This window comes from Pongo pygmaeus, chromosome 15, assembly GCF_028885625.2.
Source record: "Pongo pygmaeus isolate AG05252 chromosome 15, NHGRI_mPonPyg2-v2.0_pri, whole genome shotgun sequence".
Taxonomy (NCBI): Eukaryota; Metazoa; Chordata; class Mammalia; order Primates; family Hominidae; genus Pongo; species Pongo pygmaeus.
Window position 1 is genome coordinate 92,314,174 of NC_072388.2, and position 22,621 is coordinate 92,336,794.

General features: G+C 40.6%; 1 protein-coding gene across 7 annotated transcripts in view; it reads right to left on the reverse strand.

Annotated features, from left to right (window-relative positions):
- BTBD7 (BTB domain containing 7) overlaps positions 1-22,621 on the reverse strand; it is a 98,452-nt gene that overhangs the window by 33,874 nt on the left and 41,957 nt on the right. For 2 of the 7 annotated variants that reach the window (XM_054447447.2, XM_054447449.2), the window contains exon 4: positions 14,349-17,914. The exons of the other annotated variants lie outside the window; for them this stretch is intronic. In XM_054447447.2, the coding sequence (XP_054303422.1) occupies positions 17,835-17,914 (80 nt within the window). In that variant the 3' untranslated portion in view covers positions 14,349-17,834. Of the gene's footprint in view, positions 1-14,348; positions 17,915-22,621 lie in introns of those variants that run through there. 7 annotated transcript variants of the gene reach the window in all.

Sequence of the window (22,621 nt, forward strand, 5' to 3'; positions counted from 1 at the left end):
GAGATTACAGCTTGCCATGCAACATAAAACAAGATCGTAAGTTTAGAGGAGGGCCGGCCTTAGACTTGGCATGGTGACTCTTCAGAGGCACCAGAGTTAGAAATAAGAACTGAAGTACAAACAGGCTTGAGAGAAAAGTTGCTTCAATTCTTTCTTACTAGCCAGTACATGACTGATTCAGAACCCTGAGAAAAGAAATTAAGAAATAAAGGAAGTGAGTGTGGCAGGAAGTGAAAGACCATAGGTTTTAAATTCAGGCAGCTGCATCACTAAATTCTTGACCCTCACTCAGCCTGTACCAGATTAAAACACATCCTGTCCAGGTGCGATGGCTCAAACCTTTAATCCCAGCACTTTGGGAGGCCAAGACGGGAGGATCGTTTGGGCTCAGGAGTTCGAGACCAGCCTGGGCAATATGGTGAAACCTTGTCTCTACAAAAAATACAAAAATTAGGTGAGTATAGTGGTGCACGCCTGTAGTCCCAAGTACTCAGGAGGCTGACGTGGGAAGATTGCTTGAGCCTGGGAGGTAGAAGTTGCAGTGAGCCAAGAGATACCACTGTACTCCAGCTTGAATGACAGATAAGACCCTGTCTCAAAAAGACAAAACGAACAAAAACTACATCCTGTGGGCAGGCACAGTGGCTCATGCCTGTAATACCAGCACTTTCGGAGGCCGAGGCGGGCGGATCACGAGGTCAGGAGTTTGAGACCAGCCTGACCAACATGATGAAACCCCATCTCTACTAAAAATGCTACTCAGGACCTCAGGAGGCTGAGGCAGGAGAATCGCTTGAACCCGGGAGGTAGAGATTGCAGTGAGCCAAGACTGCACCACTGCACTCCAGCCTGGGCAACAGAATGAGACTGTCTCAAAAACAAAAAAAAACAAACCTACATCCTGTGAGTCTTATTTTCTCATGTCAGCTGAAAGAATCTGAAGTTCTGAGGATTATGCTGGAAATTGGGGAGAAATGTGTCTACACAGTACCCTATAAATCTTTAATTTCTACTCTGCCTTTCTGCCCTCCTTTGACCTCAATATCTAACCAATGTGTCCTACAGATTTGTCTTCAGAACGCCCTTCAATTAGTCTCTCTTCCATTCCCACTAGAATACCACCTTTGTTCAAATCCTTAGCATCTCACATACCAATTACTGAAAAGCTTCCTACTGTTTCCCTCCACCCAGGATTCCAATGCATACAGAGCACACTACTGAAAGGTTTAAGTTTTTTAAAACAGCACTATCATCACATCATACCTACAAATCTATTTTTAAAAGGCAACCAGGAATTCCGGATCCAAAGCAAAAACTGAGTGTCAGATATAAGGGTTAGAAGACAAGTCAACCTGCGCCTCAGTGTTCTGCACTGTCGGTCCTTAGATGCTGTGACTCTGAGAGCTGGTTGGATGAATGCTCCTCTCTACTATTTCTCAGGAGGACAATTCTGAAGAAGAGTCTAAACCCACGTGTCTGCAGTGGTGATCAGCTCAATGACCCACTCTTGTACTGCTCCCCCTCACTCCTGCTCATGGGATACTTACTGAATAAATGACCTGCATGTCAGCCTTTGATTTGGGCTGTGCTTTCGGCATGGACTGCGGGGAATGGGAGGAGACACCCAGCGAAGATAGCTAGTAACAGAAATGGCCCTAGAAAACAAGGTTCTTGAATGAGATTCTAGATCTACCTTACTCACTGACCAAATGGCAAAAGGTCTCCCCCTCCCATTCCTACTGGTAGGAGACATGGTGATAACCCCTGCACATAGTACCATGACAACACCAGGAGCAGATTAAAATGAGGTATATGTGGAAGGTAAAGTATCAGATCACCAATCATGGTGGCACTTGAATGGAATGGAAACATAGTGACTATAAGGCCTAGATACTGGCTGGATTAACAACTTTAGAGGCCGTGAACAAAGAGAATGACAGGCTCAGGTTAGCCAACCCTTGAATCTAGGCATTCTTCAAAGTCTGAAGACTTCCAGGTCAGTGTCTGAAAAGACCCTATTTCTTGCAGCTGCAGGGCAGACTGCCAAAATTCAGGCTCCAGACTTAAAAGATATCAGAACTACAAAGGAGATATGAAAGAAAGCCTTGACAGGTATTCTATGATAAAATCTGGGTCCTGGTAGGAACACTTGGACACAGAAACTTGGAATGGGGATATTTGGTTGGCTTAACTGAGAATATTAAACCCCAAGATCTACCTGAATTTTTTGGGCTAGGAGAAGCAGCTCCCCCAACTCCTTGCTAGAGAGCAGCAGCCTCCTTCATCTGGAGACCCTGCAGGTGCCTGAAAAGATAATGCTTGTTCTCTTTAAGATCAGTTCCTGCCTTCTCTCACCACCTCCAAACCAATAATGAGGATCATGTTCCCGGCACAGTCTGATTGGGCAAATACAGTCCCTGTTCTGGGAGGAAAGAGTGTAGGCGCCCAAAGAACGATAAGACCTGGCTATATGCACTGGCAGGTCCTGAAGGTACACTCGTACAAGTGGATCCTGACTGTGTTGGATGAGGTGCAAGGTCTGTGGCAATACAGCAGCAGTTCATTCAGAACCCAGGGGATTCACTGCGGCATCTTCTGGTGCTTCTTTGCTGAGGGATAATGGAAACCTAGTGATTGTGGCAACTACTGATAAAGAAACTAAGAGCTCAAATACCTCTGGGATGAAGGTCTGGCTCACACCTGGTAGGATGCCTAGGCCTGCTGAAGTATTGGCAAGGAATGACAAAAATCTAGTTTGGGTGAGGGAAGAAGGACATTATGCTGATAATTGTTTCTCCACCATCTCCATCCCTATATGGTTCCAAGTCACAGTTGGCCAAAAGAGAAATGTGTGAAATTTGGAAGGCAGACATGACGCAGTGCCCATTACTCTCTAAAAGTCACTGTAGCTAGATGTGGTGACTGCTAGTCGCAGAGGTGCCAGGGGAGCCTAGATTTCCTCTGCTCTGCATCTAGCTCTTCCAACTGCAGCCTTGCTGACCAACACTGGCCCTGTGCCCATCCCCAGATGCATGGCTACAGGTCCAGACACAACAGCCATTCTCCATTCAGGAGCTTGCCCTTCGCAGTCCCACTTTGGTGGCTGGATGTGCTTGGCTTCTCAGGTTGAATGGCTGGTAACTCCTCTGGAGCCTATTCTCCCTTTTGGACTCACTTCCCCAGCTTCTCCTACAATTGTTTAAGGTCCAATTCCTAGAATAATTCCCTTATCCTGTAGGTCAGAGTTGCTCAGCTTCCCTGACTGAACTTGGATGAGTTATGATGAGAATATCAGAGGAAACTTCTAGCCAGCTGTAGCAGCCGGACTGTGGCTAATCCCATCCTCTTCCCTGATTGAGTCTTTTGTAGAGGTGTGGCTGGCCACCATCTTGAAGATTCGGTGATGATGGAGCACACAAACTGATCTGAGTGATGCAAGAAATAGACTAAATTAAGCAACTCTTGTGCCCACTGCACAACCTCTCTGCCTTTCACCACAGCAGCCCAGTTACAGCACCCTGCCTCAGCCGTACCTTTGTATCTTTTGTTGTCTGCTGTGAAAATTCTGACCCTTGGCGTCGGCACCTCTGGGAATCTGCTGGGCACCTGTCCATATGCGAACCATGAGATGCAAGGGAGTGAACACCCTATTGGAAACACTTTTCCAGTGGAGGGATGGAAGGTGGTAGGTAAATGTCGCCTCTTTCTTCCCTCTGGAAGACAATCCTGAAGTACATTCCATGTGGCTCCTCAGTGAGTTCCTGTAGGATTATGCCTGATTGACCACAGCAGTGATCAGCTCAGAACACATGCTTGTATTGGCTTGCTCTCATTCCATTTCACTCATCAGTTACCCACTCCTATTCTCTGGTAGAATTTCCCAAAATAAACTTTTTGCTTCCAAGTCCTTATACGAGGCTCTACTTTTTGGAGGGAACCCAGGCTAAGAAAGAGCAGATACAAAAATCTCCAGTTTTGACACTGGTCTACAAGAAGTAATGTTATTTTTAATTGCCACTCTAGATTTTGGTCAAACTAATGGGTCATTCAGCCCTGGATTCCAGGTTACCTTTCTAGACTTTCATTTAAAAAAAATATTGAGCTTTGGCCAGGCTCTGTACTATATGTGAGGGATACAATGATAAATAATACAGCTCTTGATTTCAAGAAGCTAACAATGTACTAGAAAGGTAGAAAAAGAAGTAGGCAATCTCACCTCTATGTAGTAAGTACTACAAAAGGGGTGTACAAAAGGCTATGGTACACAGTGGGGGGCTACCTAAATTCTCAGGTGGATTGAGAATGGCAACGGATAGAACCTACATATAACCCACTACTGTGTGAATACCAGAAAACGGAGATTAGTGTTCATCTTAGGGTCTACTTGTTGCACTACATTTATGGCCACCTTAGTAATATACTTTCTGACAGACTGGACAATCTTAATCACTTCAGTTTGCTCTTTGTACCCCTATTCCTTTTATCTTCTTCGGCTTTCTTTTCTCAGAACACACCTAACTTTACCACTTCTCTGAACAGTTGGAAGAATATATAATTTATATTTTAGGCAAGGATGCATTATAGTTTGGCAAAAAAATTTTTAAAGTTGTATTTTTCTGTGTTTTGTTTCTTATATCCTTGTAGCTAATATTTGGAATTTGGTTGTCCCTGTTGGGTAAAGAGGCATAACACAGAGTGTAGTCTTAAAATTGCTTAACAGTGGTCACTTAACAGAAATACCATCTGAGAAAAGCATTGTTAGGCAATTTCATCATCGTGCGAACATCACTGTATGTACACAAACCTAGATGGTTTAAGGCCTATTACACACATAGGGTACACAGTATATAAAGCCATTTTTTTTGCTCATAGGCTATGAATCTGTACAGTGTGTCACTGTATTGAATACCATAGGCAACTATAATGCAATGGTATCTGTTCACTGAAACACATCTAAACATTATAAGGGTACTGTGAAAGTACATTATTACATAACCTTATAGGACCACTGTTGTACATGTGGTCTGCTGTTTACTGGATCATCATTATGTGGTACATGACCATTTATCCACACAGAAGCGTATCTTTCAAGTCTCTGTCCGTTTTAATAGTCTTGGCCATGCATGGTGGCTCACACCTGTAATCCCAGCACTTTGGGAGGCTTAGGTGGGGCAGATCTTTTGAGCCCAGGAGTCCAAGACCAGCCTGGGCAACACAGTGAGACCCTGTCTCTAAAAACAAATTTAAAAATTAGCCAGGCATGGTGGCATATGCCTGTAGTCCCAGCTACTTGGGAGGCTGAGGTGGGAGAACTGATTGAGCTTGGGAGGTCAAGGTTGCAGTGAGCTGTGATCATGCCACTGCAGCACTCCAGCCTGGGCAACAGAGCAAGACCTTGTCTCAAAAAAAGTCTCACAAGATTTTCCTGCAAGAGCTAAATGCCAGTCAGGCATTACTAATACTATATTTCCAATCTAAGTATCTTTTTATGCTCCCTTACAATACATTTTAGGTTATGTTCTGAGACAATCTCTGGATTATCTATCTGAAAGGGTACACAGGAACCTGTAACACTGGTTGCCTCTGTCAAGGGCAGCTGAGTGGCTGGGGAACAAAGTGGAAGGGTGGGGGACTCTTTACTGAATACCATGTTGAATTCTGTTCCGTGTGAATGTATTACCTATTAAAAGTTAAAAAAAAGTACCACCAGGCTATGGAAGCTGCCAGAAGTTCTTTTCCTTAGTGCTCTGTAAAAAATTAATCACTGACTATAAAACCAAGTGAATACTGGAAAGGAAATGAGAAGGCTATCTACCTGGAGAACATTAAAAGGGTCTAATGGGAAAGAGGCAATCACTGAGATTCATGCTGCATGTGTGTGAAAAGGTACACAATGTTTATATTCTTTATTCTTATAGCTTCTGACAAGTTGTGTGAGGGACAAAAGCAGACAAAGCTGGAAAAGCAGCTGAAAACTTCTAGGGAATAACTTTAGTAACTTAGTAGAGGAAGCTAAAACATACACACAATTCATGAACGATTTCTCTTCAAGCCATGACACACACACACAGAAAAAAAATTTTTTTTTTTTTTTTGAGATGGGGTCTCACTCTGTCACCCAGGCTACAGTGCAGTGGTGCGATCTCAGCTCACTGCAACCTCTGCCTCCCGGGTTCAAGCAATTCTCTGACCTCAGCTTCCTGAGTAGCTGGGATTACAGGCACGCACCACCACACCCAGAAAATTTTTGTATTTTTAGTAGAGACAGGGTTTCACCATGTTGGCCAGGCTGGTCCTGAAATCCCGACCTCAGGTGATCTGCCCACCTTGGCCTCCCAAAGTGCTGGGATTACGGGTGCGAGCCACTGTGCCCGGCTCAGGTTAATAATTCTTAAGGTACTCAATTGACTAGATTGATATTTCTTTAATGTTTATTTCATAAATTAGTGTTATCTAACACGGCATTTAAAATGTTTACATTTAAACGTGGGGGTAATGAGAATAGCATAATGAAGGGAAAGCATTCATGGGGATGTCAGTTCTCTGCACAGACACCACATATAGCCCTCTACTGTAATGCAGGGGGAGCTAACTCTGGGACCTACAGGAGGCCGGAAATCTCTGAAATTGAGCACATTCTTATATGCAGGCATCTTGCTGGAAGAGACAGAAAGGATATACCACTAGAGGTGGACTGACCAGAAACCCAATTCCAATTCTCTTTAGCTGTGTGATGTGTGAAATCTTTGCCTGTTTCCTTATCTGAAAAATGTGGATAATACCATCTACCCTAGGGGGTTACTTTGAGGATTAAATAATATACACACAGCTCTTAGTCCATTGCTTACCTTATGGTAAATGTTAAATGAATGACAGCTATTTCTATAATCAAAGTTCCCTGATAAGGGTACCCACTGTACTGATGTATTCTACTACCAAAGCAAGCACAGGATTTGCGGGGTGTGCAAGGGGGAAGGGAGGGAGTGTAGTCTGAAGAGAGCAGGGCAAGTCAAACACCTGTAATGAGAACAGACACAGTGACAACCCAAATGTATAATTTCCTGTCAGATTTATTAAAATGTTAAATAAAAACAATCCTCCTACTCAGCAGATTCAGCGGTTCACACCTCTTTATCTGAAAACAAAAGCTAGCCATTTACACCTGTATTTTGTTTACTATCCTCAGACCATTACCCCACTAGTGATGAATAGTAAATTATTATAATGGAATTAAGAATATCATTGAAGGGAAAAACCAAAGCTTTTGGGGTACAGCCATGTAATTATGTTTTTCAGCCAGGCGTGGTGGCTCACACCTGTAATCCCAGCACTCTGGGAGGCCGAGGTGGGTGGATCACTTGAGGTCAGGAATTCGAGACCAGCCTGGCCAACATGGTGAAATCTCATCTCTACTAAAAATACAAAAAATTAGCTAGGCGTGGTGGTGGACACCTCTAATTCCAGCTACTTGGGAAGCTGAGGTAGGAGAATCGCTTGAACCCAGGAGGCGGAGGTTGCAGTGAGCTGAGATTGCACCACTGCACTCCAGTCTGGGCAACAAGGCTGAAACTCCATATGTATATATATATTAAAAAAAAAAAAAGTTTTTCAGAAAACTTTCTGATATCTTCTGGGTGGTTACCTCTTACATATGATCATGTGCTCCCTTCAAAACAGTGCATCTCACAGATGATTTCTCCTCAGAGATCATATTTCCTCTTCCCCCTACCTGGGGAAGAGTAGCTCTGGAATCACAAGGACCAGGATTCAAATCTTGGCCTTAACACCTTCTAGCTGTAAGATGGTAATGCAATAGTATTTGTTCATCTAAACACATCTAAACATTAAAAAGGTACAGTGGAAGTATGTATTTTATAACCTTATAGGACCACCGTTGTACATGTGGTCTGCTATTGACTGAAACATCATTATGTGGTACATGACTGTTTATCCATATAGAAGCATATCTTTCAAGTTTCTGTCCATTTTAATAGTCTTGGCCATACATAGTGGCTAAAGCATGTAATCCCAGCACTTAGGTGAGTGACAATATTTTTGGTACCCAGTTTGGCTGTAAATGGAGGAAAAACCTACCATAGAGGACAACGTGAGTAAAGTGCTTGACACGGTGCCTGAAAAAGAACAGGTGCCCCACAAATTCTCCTGAACAAATGAATACACAGAGCATAAAACTTTTAAAAAGAATTAGTAATTTTGATATAAAATTTACAGATTTCATCTACTTACAGCAGAATGTATGTACTTTTAAGACCCTCACTATTTCCAGAACATTTCTTACGGTCTTTGCATGCCGCAGCCAAAGAGAGCTTTTAGAAAATACAAATGTAATCAGGTCACAAGATTTACGATAGTGAGGATAAAGCCCACTGTCTCAGTTTAGTATACTGAATTCTTTATCTTATAGCCGTGTTTGCCTCTGTTGCCTCATTTCTTGCCACACCTCTCTTTGCAACCCCAGCCTCTCCAGCCAAAAAGGCCTAGCTCTCATTTATCTCTAGGCCAGTTCCTGCTGCCTGATATGCTCGCTTTCCCCTCCAATCTTTGCTTAACTCCTACTCATTCTCCTGGTCTCATTCTCTGGGAAGTTTCTGATATGTCCTCCTGCCCTCCCCTTCCATACTGGGGTCTGGGGCTTCTCGTCCTCCTAGGTACTCCCCCAGCATCCAGTGTTCTATTAGGGCACTCACACTGTAACTGCCTATTGGTACTTAACACTGGACTATCCTTTTCTTCTTTTTTTTGTTGAGACAGAGTCTCGCTCTGTTGCCCAGGCTGGAGTGCAGTGGCGTGACCACAGCTCACTGCAACCTCCAACTCCCGGGTTCAAGCGATTCTCCTGCCTCAGCCTCCTGAGCAGCTGGGATTACAGGTGCCCACAACCACGTCCAGCTAATTTTTGTATTTTTAGTAGAGACAGGGTTTCACCATGTTGGCCAGACTGATGGACTATCATTTTCATTACTTTAATCTCAGGTTCTGGCACACAGTAAGAGCTCAATAAGTGTTTGTTAAATAAGTATAGGAATCATGGTGCTAATTCTATACCAAGGGGCTTATTTGAGTTGATAGGCTATATCTTTTTTAGCAATAATGTCCCATTGTTACCTTTATTTGCTTGAAAACTAGGACAGCAGCTGTTCTCTCAGGTTTATAGACCTAATGTGATGATCAGATTTATAATGCTGTATCCATCTACTTTTATTTAATCTACTGCCTCTAAAAATTTGACATCAAAATGTAGTTTAGAAGTGGTTCACCCCACGGAAAACTTTAGCTTCTTACTATTTTTACTGTTCATACTTATAAACAAAAAACTATCAATCTAGGGTTTAAGTGAGGCATAAAAATAACAACTAATCATGCAGTTTAGCTTAGAAAAATTTGACTGCTCATAATTAGATACAAGCTCAGATGTCAAAAGATTTAGAAAAACAAGGTAATGCCCATGCACTTTCCAGAGATAATTTAGTGAATCGGTTTCAAAATTCAGCACTGTTCTTTAATGTAAACAATATAAACATCAATCAGAAAGGAACACTGACAACGAAAACCTAATATAAAAAACCAAACAAACCACTTCAGAAAAGGCTATTATGGTTGAAGATGAATATTGCTAGAAACAAAGACATTTAAGTGTGCAAATATATTTTCAGTTTTTTGGCACTACTTTCAGATGTATGTATATTTCACCCTTAAATTTCATGACATGTATAACATTTATCAGAAGTTTTATAAACATAAACATGTCAATAACTAAGTATGAGATACATAAAAAGGTTTTAGTGCAAAGAATCATAACAGAGCTCAAAGTCTTTTAATATATCAAGTAATCCCCTTGTGGAGACATATTTAGTAAGGCTAGCCCATGTTAATTTACAATAGAGACCAAATAGATGAAAAAATGGTTGAAGCCAAGCAGTTTCTGGACAGTTTATATTCACTGAGTGTTTTAGCAGTCCCATCATATATATACTCTGAACTAAGATTCGGTCCTTTGAAGGTATTATTTACAAAAAGGCATCTTTTTTTTTTTGAAACAGATCTTGCTCTGTCATCCAGGCTGAATCACAACTCACTGTAGCCTTGACCTCGGTGGACTCAAGCAATCCTCCCATCTCAGCCTTCTGAGTGGCTGGGACTATAGGCACCCACCACCATGCCCAGCTAATTTTTGTTTTGTTCTGTTTTTGAGACAGGGTCTTACTCTGTCAGCCAGGCTGGAGTGCAGTGGCACAACCTTGGCTCACTGCAATCTGTGCTTCTTCGGCTCTTGATCCTCCCACTTCAGCCTCCCAAAGAGCTGGGACCACAGGTGTGCACCATTATGCCTGGCTCTTTTTTTTTTTTTTTTTGTAGAGATGGAGTTTCACCATGTTATCCATGCTGATCTCAAACTCCTGGACTCAAGCGATCTGCCTGCCTTGGCCTCCCAAAACGCTAGGATTACAGGCATGAGCCACTGTGCCCTAATTTTTGTATTTTTTTTGGTAGAGGCAGAGTTTCACCGTGTTGCCTAGGCAGGTCTCAAACTCCTGGACTCAACCCATCCACCCGCCTCAGCCTCCCAAAGTGCTGGGATTACAGGCATGAGCCGCCTCACCTAGCCCAAAAAGTACTTTTTGTTGACAGTAGTTATCACAGAGGAGTGAGACTTTATAGTTCTTAAACGCTTTTAGTATTATCTGTGTTATCTGACTACCTGACCTATTACTTATATTTTTAGATAGTAACTTAAAAAACATCAGTTATTCAAAAGTAAACTCTATATATACTGACATAAACACTTTCCCAAGGTTTATTAAGTATGAAAAAAAGTTATATAGCGTGATGTTATTTATAAAAGAATAAGATACACACATTAAATACACACACAGACATGCACATATAAAGATTTGTAAGGAAAACCATCAAACTGGACACAGTATATCACTAATAAGGATTTGGGAAAAGCATTGGTAGTAGACAAAAATACACTTTCTGATATGTTTCTGTATCATTTCTTTTTTCCCCCAGCAATGAGCATGAATTGTTTTTGAAATGAATTAATTCAGAGGTAAAGTTTTACCAGAGAGTTATTATAGGAGATAGTTTATTTATGAATGTTATCAATCGTATTATCTAAAGTCTGCTGAAGTGCAAAGTATACATGAAGCTTGATCACTGAGTGTAGAGTAGGTGCTCAATACATTCTTGTTTTGAAGTTCATCTTTTGATCTGTTGAAATAGCCTTGGAGAGGTAGCAACTTAGGATTTGTTACCTCATTTCTATTACAGGAAGCATGATAGCAGTTACCACATAGGTTACTGTAAAGATTAAGTGAGGTATTCCATAAAAAGATCTTAGTACAGTGTTTTCACAGTAACAGCTAAGTAATATCATTATCAATCTATCTTAATTCTTGGAATAGTTTCTTTTCCACTTCTACAACTAGATTCTTACATCTCGTGATAGTCTTCCTCTGGATGTTTTAGGAGATAAGAGCAATGCTTTTTTTTTTTTGAGACTGAGTTTCTCTCTGTCATCCAGGCTGGAGTGCAGTGGTGCGATCTCAGCTCACTACAACTTCTGCCTCCCAGTTTCAAGCGATTCTCCTGCCTCAGCCTCCTGAGTAGCTGGGATTACAGGCGTCCACCACCACACCTGGCTAATTTTTGTATTTTTAGTAGAGATGGGGTTTCACGATGTTGGCCAGACTGGTTTTGAACTCCTGACCGCGTGATCTGCCTGCCTTGGCCTCCCAAAGGGTTGGAATTACAGGCATGAGCCACCGCACCTGGCCTATGCTTGGTTTTAAGACAGAAACTTCAACTGTATCTCAACTCTTGAGTTTGAAAAGCCAGGATATTTGTACAATGCAGAGGTTCTTCCTTCCTTCTGTCATTTTCCCTCTTTAGTCAGTAATGCCTCCTCCCCAGTCCTATTTTCATTATACCAAATCACCTGTATCTTAGACTCCATTCATTTTGTATTCCTTGGTGATGGAAGGCATCATACCTGGCCTCAATTGATGTTAATTATTCTATTTTACTTTGAAAGTCGTATATAAATGGTGGTATGTGCAAGGTGTAGTGAAGAACACTTATCTCGATAATTCAAGACAAATGTGATGCCATAAGTTTACAAAGTCTGCTATTTTGCCTTCTCCCTCCATCTTTCGAATTTTATTATCAGAGAAAAGGTTTTGCTTGCTGAGAAAGCTTCTAACTAAAGTTTGTGTAATTTTTGTTGTTGCTGTTGTTTTGAGACATGGTCTGGCTCTGTCGCCCAGGTTGGAGTGCAGTGGCACGATCTCAGCTCACTGAAACCTCTGCCTCCTGGGCTGAAGCTATGCTCCCACCTCAGCCTCCTGAGGTGCTGAGACTACAAGCGTGTGCCACCACACTCGGCTAATTTCTTTGTATTTTTTTTAGAGACGTGGTTTTGCCATGTTGCCAGGCTTGTCTTGAACTTCTGAGCTCAAGCTATCCGTCCGCCATGGCCTCCCAAAGTGTTGGGATTACAAGTGTGAGCCACCGTCCCCAGCCAAATTCTGCATTATTTTAAATAAAAAGAAATTTAGACATTTAATGGATTCTACTACAAATTAACAGTGCGTATTTTAGAGATACCATTTCTTGTTATAGCTACAAACTACCTGATATATATTTACATTTTAAAAGTCATATAACAAGCTATAACATTTATTTATATACAATGTTTTGTTTTGGTTTGGTTTTGAGACAGTCTCTCACTCTATCACTCAGGCTGGAGTGCAGTAGCAGGATCTCAGCTCACTGTAATCTCCGCCTCTCTGGTTCAAGCAATTCTCATGCCTCAGCCACCAGAGTAGCTGGGATTACAGGTGTGCGCCACCATGCCTGGCTGATTTTTGTATTTTTAGTAGAGATGGGGTTTCACTATGTTGGTCAGGCTGGTCTCGAACTCCTGGTCTTAAGTAATCTGCCTGCTTCTGCCTCCGAAAGTGCTGGGATTACAGGCATGAGCCATTGCGCCAGGCCAATACAATGTCTTTTAAGTATATAAATAAGGGTGAATAAACATTCCACTTTCAATAGACAAAGAAATACTGGCAGGCAACTCCTTAAAATTTTCTTTTCCCTTAATAAATCAAACAGGACAAGTAAGAAGTAAAAAGATACTTAACTTAGATTAAGAATTTCCAAGTTACTTTAACATTCTGTTATATAATTTACCATAAATTTAATTCTCATTATTACTATACATTTTTATTATTAAATTTTAGATATATAATTAGTTCTTTGATCTAAATTATAAATTAGTGCAGAATGACAGACTGCCTCTGGAATAAACTTTTTTTGGCTTCAAAAGATGAACAGAATTAAACTGGCTTTTGAGAATTTTCTAAATTCAATTGATATTCTATTTTAAATCAATGAACCGACAAGTAAAGTGAGTTGATGAGACAGGTTTTCTGACATTAAACTTAAACCGTGAATTAAATGGTAGAGAGTTATACCATTTAGACCATATGTAAACTTAATTTTATAAATAATACTTCATATTTTGTTCCTATTCTGGGATTAAGTGCTTTTATTTTGTTTGCAACTCCTAGGGATAAAATTTATTACAACCCCTGCTATCCCACTCCCCCCCCACTTTTTTTTTTTTTTTTTAAAGAACAGGTTACTCAGCTTTCAAAGGTATTAAAAATAATTCGAAACATGTAACTGACAGTATACTAAGAACAGTATACTAAGTGTGCTAGGTTCTCAGGTTATTCAAAGATGACCAAGATTTTGATACTCAACTTTGGGAGCACACAATACACTAGGTGATAGAGGAAATGAGACAGGTACTTAGGTAATTTCAAAACAAGTTACAAGATATAAAACCCTAAGAACAATAAAAAGTGTTTTAGAAATTCTCAGGATGTAGAAAATTCTTTTAACTTGGAATGGCTAAGCAAAACAAGGAAAGTAAACATGTGAGTTCGGTCTTAAAGGTTAGGGCAGAATTTGGACATTTAATGATCAAAGGCAAAGATACCCCCCAGACAAATGAAAAGTGAGAGCAGAGGGTCAGAGGTGAAGAGTTTGTAGTCTATGAAAAATGACTTAAGTTTTAAAACAAAAGATGCAATATTACATATATATAAATTTATGTTTTATATATAAACATATATATAAATATGAAACTGAGATTAACTTTTCATCTATGTTGCATGTTTGAAACCTGCATTTACTACTCTGATCTGTTGATAATGGTCTTTAGCTTGGCCCCATTCTTCTCTAGGAAGTACATTCAAATTTGCTGAAGAGGAAACAATTATAGACAGAAGTAAAATAAACTGTCAACTCAACAGAACTGAGACAGAGGGAAGAGTGTCAATATGTAGACAGTGGAGGTTGGGAAGAGGGTGAAATGGATGAGTGAGTGGGGACAGTAAGTCTTTGCTATTTTGCATTTGTTTCAAGCCACACACTCTTGGAAAGTGACCAAGTTGCTAAGAGAAAAAACGAGGTCATTGCTTTCAGTTGCTTCTGTTAGATTTTTAATTCAATAAAATAGAATCACATCCATTATGACTAAAAATATGGGCAAATGCATTACAGAGTCCATTTTGGAACTAAAGTTATAAATAAATTTCATATTGTAAAGATTGAAAAATGCATTTGTGATCAAGATGAAAAAACAAAATCTGCAGTTTGAAGTCTACAGTAAATATGTATGTAGATGTTGCTGCTAATTTTGGGGTATTTTGCTCTGAGGTCAACAGTATTTATGACAAGGACGGTTAAAGTTCATGAGTTAATCTATAGTTCTCCTAAACAATGAACTTTTCCTCAAAAAATTACCAATGAATGGTATACTCTTACTGTTCTCACATTTTCAGAGGTGTTTACCCAGTATATGCTAAGGTCATTATGAAAAGTCAAAGTGATCAAACATGTGGTCCTTCTTTGGAGACTCTTCCAATCTAGTCATCTCTTTTGGAATTTTAAATACTAGTCTTTTAAATATAGGTACTGCTACCAATCAGGCTTCTTATACTGCAATAGCAGAAAACAACTCTAGTTGGCTTAAAGAGAAAAGGAATTTATCTGAAAGGACACTGTTAATCCACAGTGTTGCTGGGAAAAGCTGGAGTCCCACTCAGTAAACATGGACTAAGACAGGCTGCAGAATGGGGACTCCACCACATGGAAGCCCAGTGAAGACCCTGAGTTGCCTGGGACCCTGGCCACTAAAGCTCCTACATTCTGTCCCTGGATAGTGAATGTCATCAATAGCACCACTGCCATGGCCTTCTCTCCTTTTCCACTAGATGTTGCTGCCCCACTCTGCTTCCAGAAAAAATTCTCTATAGTCCCTGCTTTTCTGTACCACTAACCCTGACTAGAGAAGGCTGCAGAAGAAAGTATATGACCTTTAAGGCTTTTCTACTGGGAGGTGGGCTCTGCCTCCTATGAAGACCTACACAGTAAGGCTAGGAAGAAGGTCCTAATGCTGGGCAGCCAGAAAAGTCAAATGACTAATATAGGAATGCTATCTATTCAGGAAACAATGGCTGAAACAGTACCAAGCCCCTGTTCTCCGGCTAAGTGCTCTGAAGCAAAGTTTGAGTGAGCTACTCAGATCCCTGACCCTACAGCTTTAAACCTCCTAGCTGAGCCCACATTACCCTCAACCCAAGTCGGGGGTAATGATTTGTTGTTCAGCAACAAATCGGGCTCACAGCTGAGGCTCCTACAAGTTGATGTTTCAATCACTAGTTTTCTGTTTTGTTCCTAAGAGTAGGCCACAGCCTCCCACCCTCATCCCTGGAAATTGGGTCTAGTATTTCTCCCTTCTCCTACCATGCCCAAATTCCTGGGCCTAGAGTCAGAAGAGCTGGTATGAGCTACAGCTTCGTGACTTCCAAACCTGGGAAAAGGCTAGTTAATAATCTCTGAGCCCCACCACATTCATAGGCTGACAGGATGACCAATGGGGATAAATAACAGCCCTCTGTACATTCAAATTATAAGCATGAGCTCATTAGTTAACAGACCTCAAAGATATAATAAAGTCTCCAGTTCTTTAAGATTGTGGCCTTCTCTTGGTCTCTCTGGTTCTTATGGGCACTGATGTCATATCTTTACATTTAAAAAGCTAATTTTGGGCCAGGCATGGTGGCTCATGCCTGTAATACCAGCACTTTGGGAGGCCGAGGTGGGTGGATCACCTGAGGTCAGGAGTTTGAGACCAGCCTGGCCAACATAGTGGAACCCCATCTCTACTAAAAACACAAAAAATTAGCCGGATGTGGTGGCAGGCACCTGTAATCCCAGCTACCTGGGAGGCTGAGGCAGGAGAATCGCTTGAACCCGGGAGGCAGAGGTTGCAGTGAGCCAAGATTGGGCCATTGCACTCCAGCCTGGGTGACAGAGCGAGACTCTGTCTCAAAAAAAAAAAAAAAAAAAGTTAACCTTGTAATCAAAGTAGTATATGCTCATCATTTAAAAAGTCTGGTAGTAACACAATGCTAACCCTAAGCACCCCCTGCGCCCCCACCCCGTCCTACATCCCTTCCACTTTCAGTTCTGCTCCCCAGAGGTAACTACTCTCAATTCTTTAGCTCTTTCTTCTAGTATTTACCTCTCTATATTACTATTTTTATTGAGTCAATACTTAGTGTTTATAATTAAATAGTGCTTACTGCTGAGCCATGCTGTGTACTAAAATTATTTATTCTTTCATATGTAATGTTAAATTTATCTTGGAAATATTCATTTCTTCTTTTTCCATTGGCTTCATTTTCTATGAACTTATTGCTAATTCTTCATAAATGCACCACAAGAGCCATAAAATTGCTTTGTCATTTGCTATTTAATGTTCAAACATTGAAAGTAATTGATTTCTTCCCAGACACCTCTTTCCTTGGAGACTTTCATCCTCCCAGTCTGGGCTAGACTGAATGCCCACCAGACCTACTGCGTGGCTGATGCCTGGGATCTCCCTTTGCTTCCTTCCCGTGTTGAAGCCCATTTTCTAGATCCTTCACTTCTTTGTTCTTGGTTTGCTTCGTCATTTGGTGGAATACATTCCCAGCAGCTGCCTGAGTGGGGAAGCAGGGGAAATATCCCCACACAGGCAGTTTTTCAAGGTATGACTGAAAAATGCCTTTATTTAGCCTTACACTTGATTGACTGTTTGGCTAAATATAGGATTTTGTGTTTAAAATAATTTTCCATCAGCTTTTGGAAGACACTACTTCACTGTATTGTGGTATTCAGTTGTTGCTACTGAAAATCTCAATACCATCTGATTCCTATTTCTTTGCATGGAACCTAATTTTTCTCCTCCCTGCAACATTTTAAAATTGTCTCTTTTTCCCTAGTGTTCCGAAAAAGAAACTTTTTATATAGAAATTCCTTTAGTTTTGGAAATATTTCTTATATTACTCCTTAGATACTGTCTTCTCTTCACTTTTCTCTGGTATATATTTCTAAAGCCACTATTTGTTACATGTTAGACCCTGGATGAATACTCTGGTTTTATTTGTCTCCACTCATCTCTTTATTATTATTTACTCTCTAGATTTCCTCAACTGTACCTTTCAATGCTTCCATTATATCTTTCATTTCTGCTATCTTATTTCTAAAAGCTCCTGTTTTTACTTTAATGGCATCCTGCTTATGTCTCACTGATTCCATAAAAAGTTCTTTTATATAAGGATATTTTGATTCTACTGAAGTTTTCTTCTGCTCCCTTCATTGTCTGTTTTCTCCAGGACTTTGTTCTTTTTGCTCTGATCTCTGTCTCAATTTGGAAGCTTTCCTCAAATGTCCAGTTATCCTTGGATGGGTTTTCATATGTAAGACTGAGGCAGTAAACAGCTGTTTGAAAACTCTGCCGCCGCACAGGCAGGCCTGCTGACTGTAGTCTCCTCTGTAAAACAAATGGAAGGCAAGCTGGCTTTTTCATTTTATAACCCCTGAGTATTTCATTGTGGAAACCCAAAACATCAGTATCTGTAAGTGTATATACTTTTGAGCTGTTCACCATTTCCAGGACTCCAGTTTCTTCTTGTATTTGCCTGGCTGGTATTACAGCAGGGGTTAAGGAAGTAGGTGATTTCACCATAGGGTTTCACATAATTAGAGATTTCAACCCTGTGCCACATCCCTACCCTCCTCTGTAGCTATTTCCAGATTTGGAATCTCTCTAATTGCTTTAGAAAATTCAGAAAATTTTAGAAAATCTCAGGTCTCCTGTGTTTTGTTGTGGGGGCAGTAGCAGAGAGGCGAATTGAGGGGGCGGGGACAAGGGCATGTCACCTTGTTGCAAGTGACAGTAATGCAAGAACAGACAAATGGACCACTGGGACAAAATGGAGATTGAGTACTGAAGCCTGAATACAATCCATGCATACATAGCAGCTTTAAGAGTGGCACAAATCAGGAATAGGGAATTAGTAGGGAATACTTGGCTCACTATATGGAGAAGAACAAAACCACATCCTTTTCTAATACCATACATAAAGATGAATTCCAGGGTTGGGGAAAGGGTCTGATCACTCAGTATTCAGACTTAAAATCAACTCTGTCTTCTTAGTTCTACGCTATGCACATCCCTTCCTTCCAGAGTACTTAGTTCCACCTGGCCTGAGCCACGCCAGAGCTCTAACAGGTGAACTGCCTCACTTCTCCTCAGTAGCCCCCTTTACAGCATCTAATTACAGGATGCTCCTCTGTTAAGCCAGTAATCAAGTCTCTATCTGCTTTCCATTTTCCAAAAATTTCAACATCTTCTACCCCATTGTTGTTTTCTTCTTAGGTATCTTTGTCTCTTTGTCCTTGAGAGTTTATATTCGTTTTATTCCTTCACTATGATAATAGGGCTTTGAAGGAGGAAATAAAATTAAACATACTCTATTTGTTATGTTTAAATGAAAATCAAGTGAAGTTGAATCTGGTCCTAAATGCCAGGCCTGTAAGTTGAGGCCCTGTTATCTACTTGCCATTGCCTACTGCCTGCTCCTCCCTACTGATATAAAACACATTCTCTGTGTAGGCCAAGAATCCCAACCCTCTGGGCTTTTTTTTTAATTTATTTTTTATTTTTTTTGAGACAGAGTCTCACTCAGTTGCCCAGGCTTGGAGTGCAGGGCTGTTATCTCGACTTACTACAACCTCTGCCTCCTAGGTTTAAGCAATTATTGTTTAAGCCTCAGCCTCCCTAGTAGCTGGGATTACAGGTAATGCACCGCCATGCTCAGCTAATTTTTGTAGTTAGAGACGGAGGTTTCACCATGTTGGCCAGGCTGGTCTCGAACTCCTGACTTCAGGTGATCCGCCTGCCTTGGCCTCCCAAAGTGCTGGGATTACAGGTGTTTGAGCCACTGCACCTGGCCCCAAGAGTCCTTTCTTTTACCCACTTGCCAAACCACTCTAGCTGTCTGCCAATACCGCCTTTTTATTTTTATTTTTTTGAGACGGAGTCTCACTCTGTTGCCCAGGTTGGAGTGCAGTGGCGCGATCTCAGCTCACGGCAAGCTCCGCCTCCTGGGTTCACGCCATTCTCCTGCCTCAGCCTCCCGAGCAGCTGGGACTACAGGCACCTGCCACCATGCCTGGCTAATTTTTTGTATTTTTAGTAGAGACGGGGTTTCACCTTGTTAGCCAGGATGGTCTCGATCTCCTGACCTCGTGATCCGCCCGCCCCGGCCTCCCAAAGTGCTGGGGTTACAGGCGTGAGCCACTGCACTTGGACTTTTTTTTTTTTTAAGACAAAGTCTCACTCTATCACCTGGGCTGGAGTGGAGTGGTGCAATCTTGGCTCACGGGCACCTCCCCCTCTCGGGTTCAAGTAATTGTCGTGCCTCAGCCTCCCGGGTAGCTTGGATTACAGGTGTGTGCCACCACACCCAGCTAATTTTTTTTTGTATTTTTATTTTTTTGAGATGGAGATTCACTCTGTCACCCAGACTGGTGCACAGTGGTGCAATCTCAGCTTACTACAACCTCCATCTCCCGGGTTCAAACGATTCTCCTGCCCCAGCCTCCCGAGTAGCTGCGACTAGCAGCGTGTACCACCATGACTGGCTAATTTTTGTATTTTTTGGTAGAGATGGGGTTTCACCATGTTGGTCAAGCTGGTCTTAAACTCCTGGCCTCAAGTGATCCACCCACCTCAGCCTCCCAAAGTGCTGGGATTACAAGTGTGAGCCACTGTGCTAGGCCTAATTTTTTTTTTTTTTTTTGTTGTTGGTAGAGACGAGGTCTCACTATATTGCCCAAGCTGGTCTTGAACTCCTGGGCTCAAGTGATCCTCCTGCCTCAGCCTCCCAAAGTGCTGGGATTACAGGTGTGAGCCACCACACCTGGCCTAGTAAAATTACTTTTTAAACTTAAAGTTATTTTTAGAAAAAAACTATATGGTAGTGAGAGACATACGTTGTGGTGATTATTATAGTTTGGCAGCTAACATTTACTGAATGTTTACTATGTAACAGGTGCTATTCAGATCATTTAACATATATTACTTCCTTTAATCATCATAGCTTATAGGGTTTACTATCTTTATTTTACAAATCAGAAAAGAGGGGCTTAGGCTATGTGACTTGGTTAAGGTCAAACTAAGACACAGTAGAGAACTGAAACCCAGTCTGTCTGGTTCTAGAACCTGAATTCTTGAGCTTTATGGTATAAAATCCTACCTCAAGTGACCTAATATTCTTCTTCCTATGGAAATGAGATAAAAATTATGTTAAAGTTATAGTCTTTTATAAACCTTAATATGAATATTTCATGGGTATGGGGGAAAGATATGCCCCACATGGGTTACCAAAAACAAAACAAAAATAAACTCTATTTTGAGTAACAAAGGGAAAAAGAAGAGCATATATATCCACATTTAAGGGAATATTTGTACACAAGATTTTTTTTTGCTTGTTTTAAGTAACCAGATTAGGTAATGCAAAAAGAATTATATCTTTAAATACACTGAATAAAATATAACTTTTAGCTAAACACTAAAAAAAAAAAAAGGAAATTAACTCAAGATAAACTCTAGATAAATAATCAAATATTACCAAAGATCTTAGAGTTGGCTGACAATTTTACTTTGCATCTAAAACTTAAAAAAACCTGCAAGGTGCGGTGGCTCATGCCTGTAATCCCAGCACCTTGGGAGGCCGAGGCAGGTGGATCACCTGAGGTCAGGAGTTTTGAGACCAGCCTGGCCAACATGGTGAAACCCTGTCTCTACTAAAAATACAGAAATTAGCTGGGCACGGTGGCAGGAGCCTGTAATCCCAGCTACTCAAGAGGCTGAGGCAGGAGAATCACTTGAATCCAGGAGGCGGAGGTTGCAGTGAGCCGAAATTGCGCCATTGCACTCCAGCCTGGGTGACAAGATCAAGACTCCGTTTTTAAAAACAAACAAACAAACAAAACATATATTAAAGAATGCTTTCTCATACAAAGTCTATATAATTTGGTTTCTCATTAAAAGGCATCAAAAATAAAAATATTTTGGGAAAATATAGATTATTATATCTTTTTGGTAATGTTGCAAACTTCAAATTTTTCTGTAGAAGCATTTTCTGACAAATTTGATTTTACAGAAAAACAGTAGCTTAAACTGCTACTCTATTTTTGATAACATATTTTTCCTACAGTTTGACATCTAAATAGTCTATTATTGATACAATGATTCTTATTCTAAACTAATAAAATGTTTTAATGACATTTTGATTGTTGTAATAAAACATCTATTATACAAGGATTATGGTAAAGTTTTAAAAGATTCTTTATGTAGAAGAAATCTCAACATTTTCCCACTCATGTTTATCAACGCCTTCTTCTGTATAACTTCCCATTTTATTACTGAGATTTTAAAAAAATACAGCTGAGTTCTCACTATGTTGCCCAGAGTAGAGTGCAGTAGCTATTCACAGGTACGATCACAGCTCATTGCAGCCCTGAACTCCTGACCTCAAGCGATCTTCCTGCCTCAGCCTCCCAAGTAGACAGAACTACAACCACACACCACTGGGACTAGCTTAATGCTGTTATTTAACTGGGGCTATTTTCAATTTCTCAAAGCCCTATTGACAGGCTGAGTTAACCATATAATACATATTATTTTCAAGTTCAGTACTTGGCTTTCTTTATTTAAATTCATGTCTCTTACCCAAGCCATTAATATTTTCTTCTAACTGGCAACTTCTAATGTTCTTTTAGCTAATATGCATTAGCTAAATTTCTCAAGTAGTCTCATGTCACATAGCTTATTTTCTTTTAATATATGGTCACAGAAAGCTAAGAATGCACTCTGTCAAAACAGCAAACTGTCTTTGCTCTCCTACAAAAGGTCTCTCTCCAGCTCTGAAATGTTAAGATTCTAACATTTACCAACAGATATATACTTCTTTTAATGTAACTTTCATGAATTTGTTTGCCTGTAACACAAAAAACATGCTGTCCTAATTTTAAAAAAATTTTAGTTTAAATTAAATGAAGAAGGCACATGAGTCTAGCGCTGTGTTCTACATGCTGTAGGCTGTGGCTTGATGTACAAGTTGAATCTAAAAATAAGATAAGGAATATTTTAAAATTTAAATCAGAAACCCTGCCCAATTCTGATTCAACT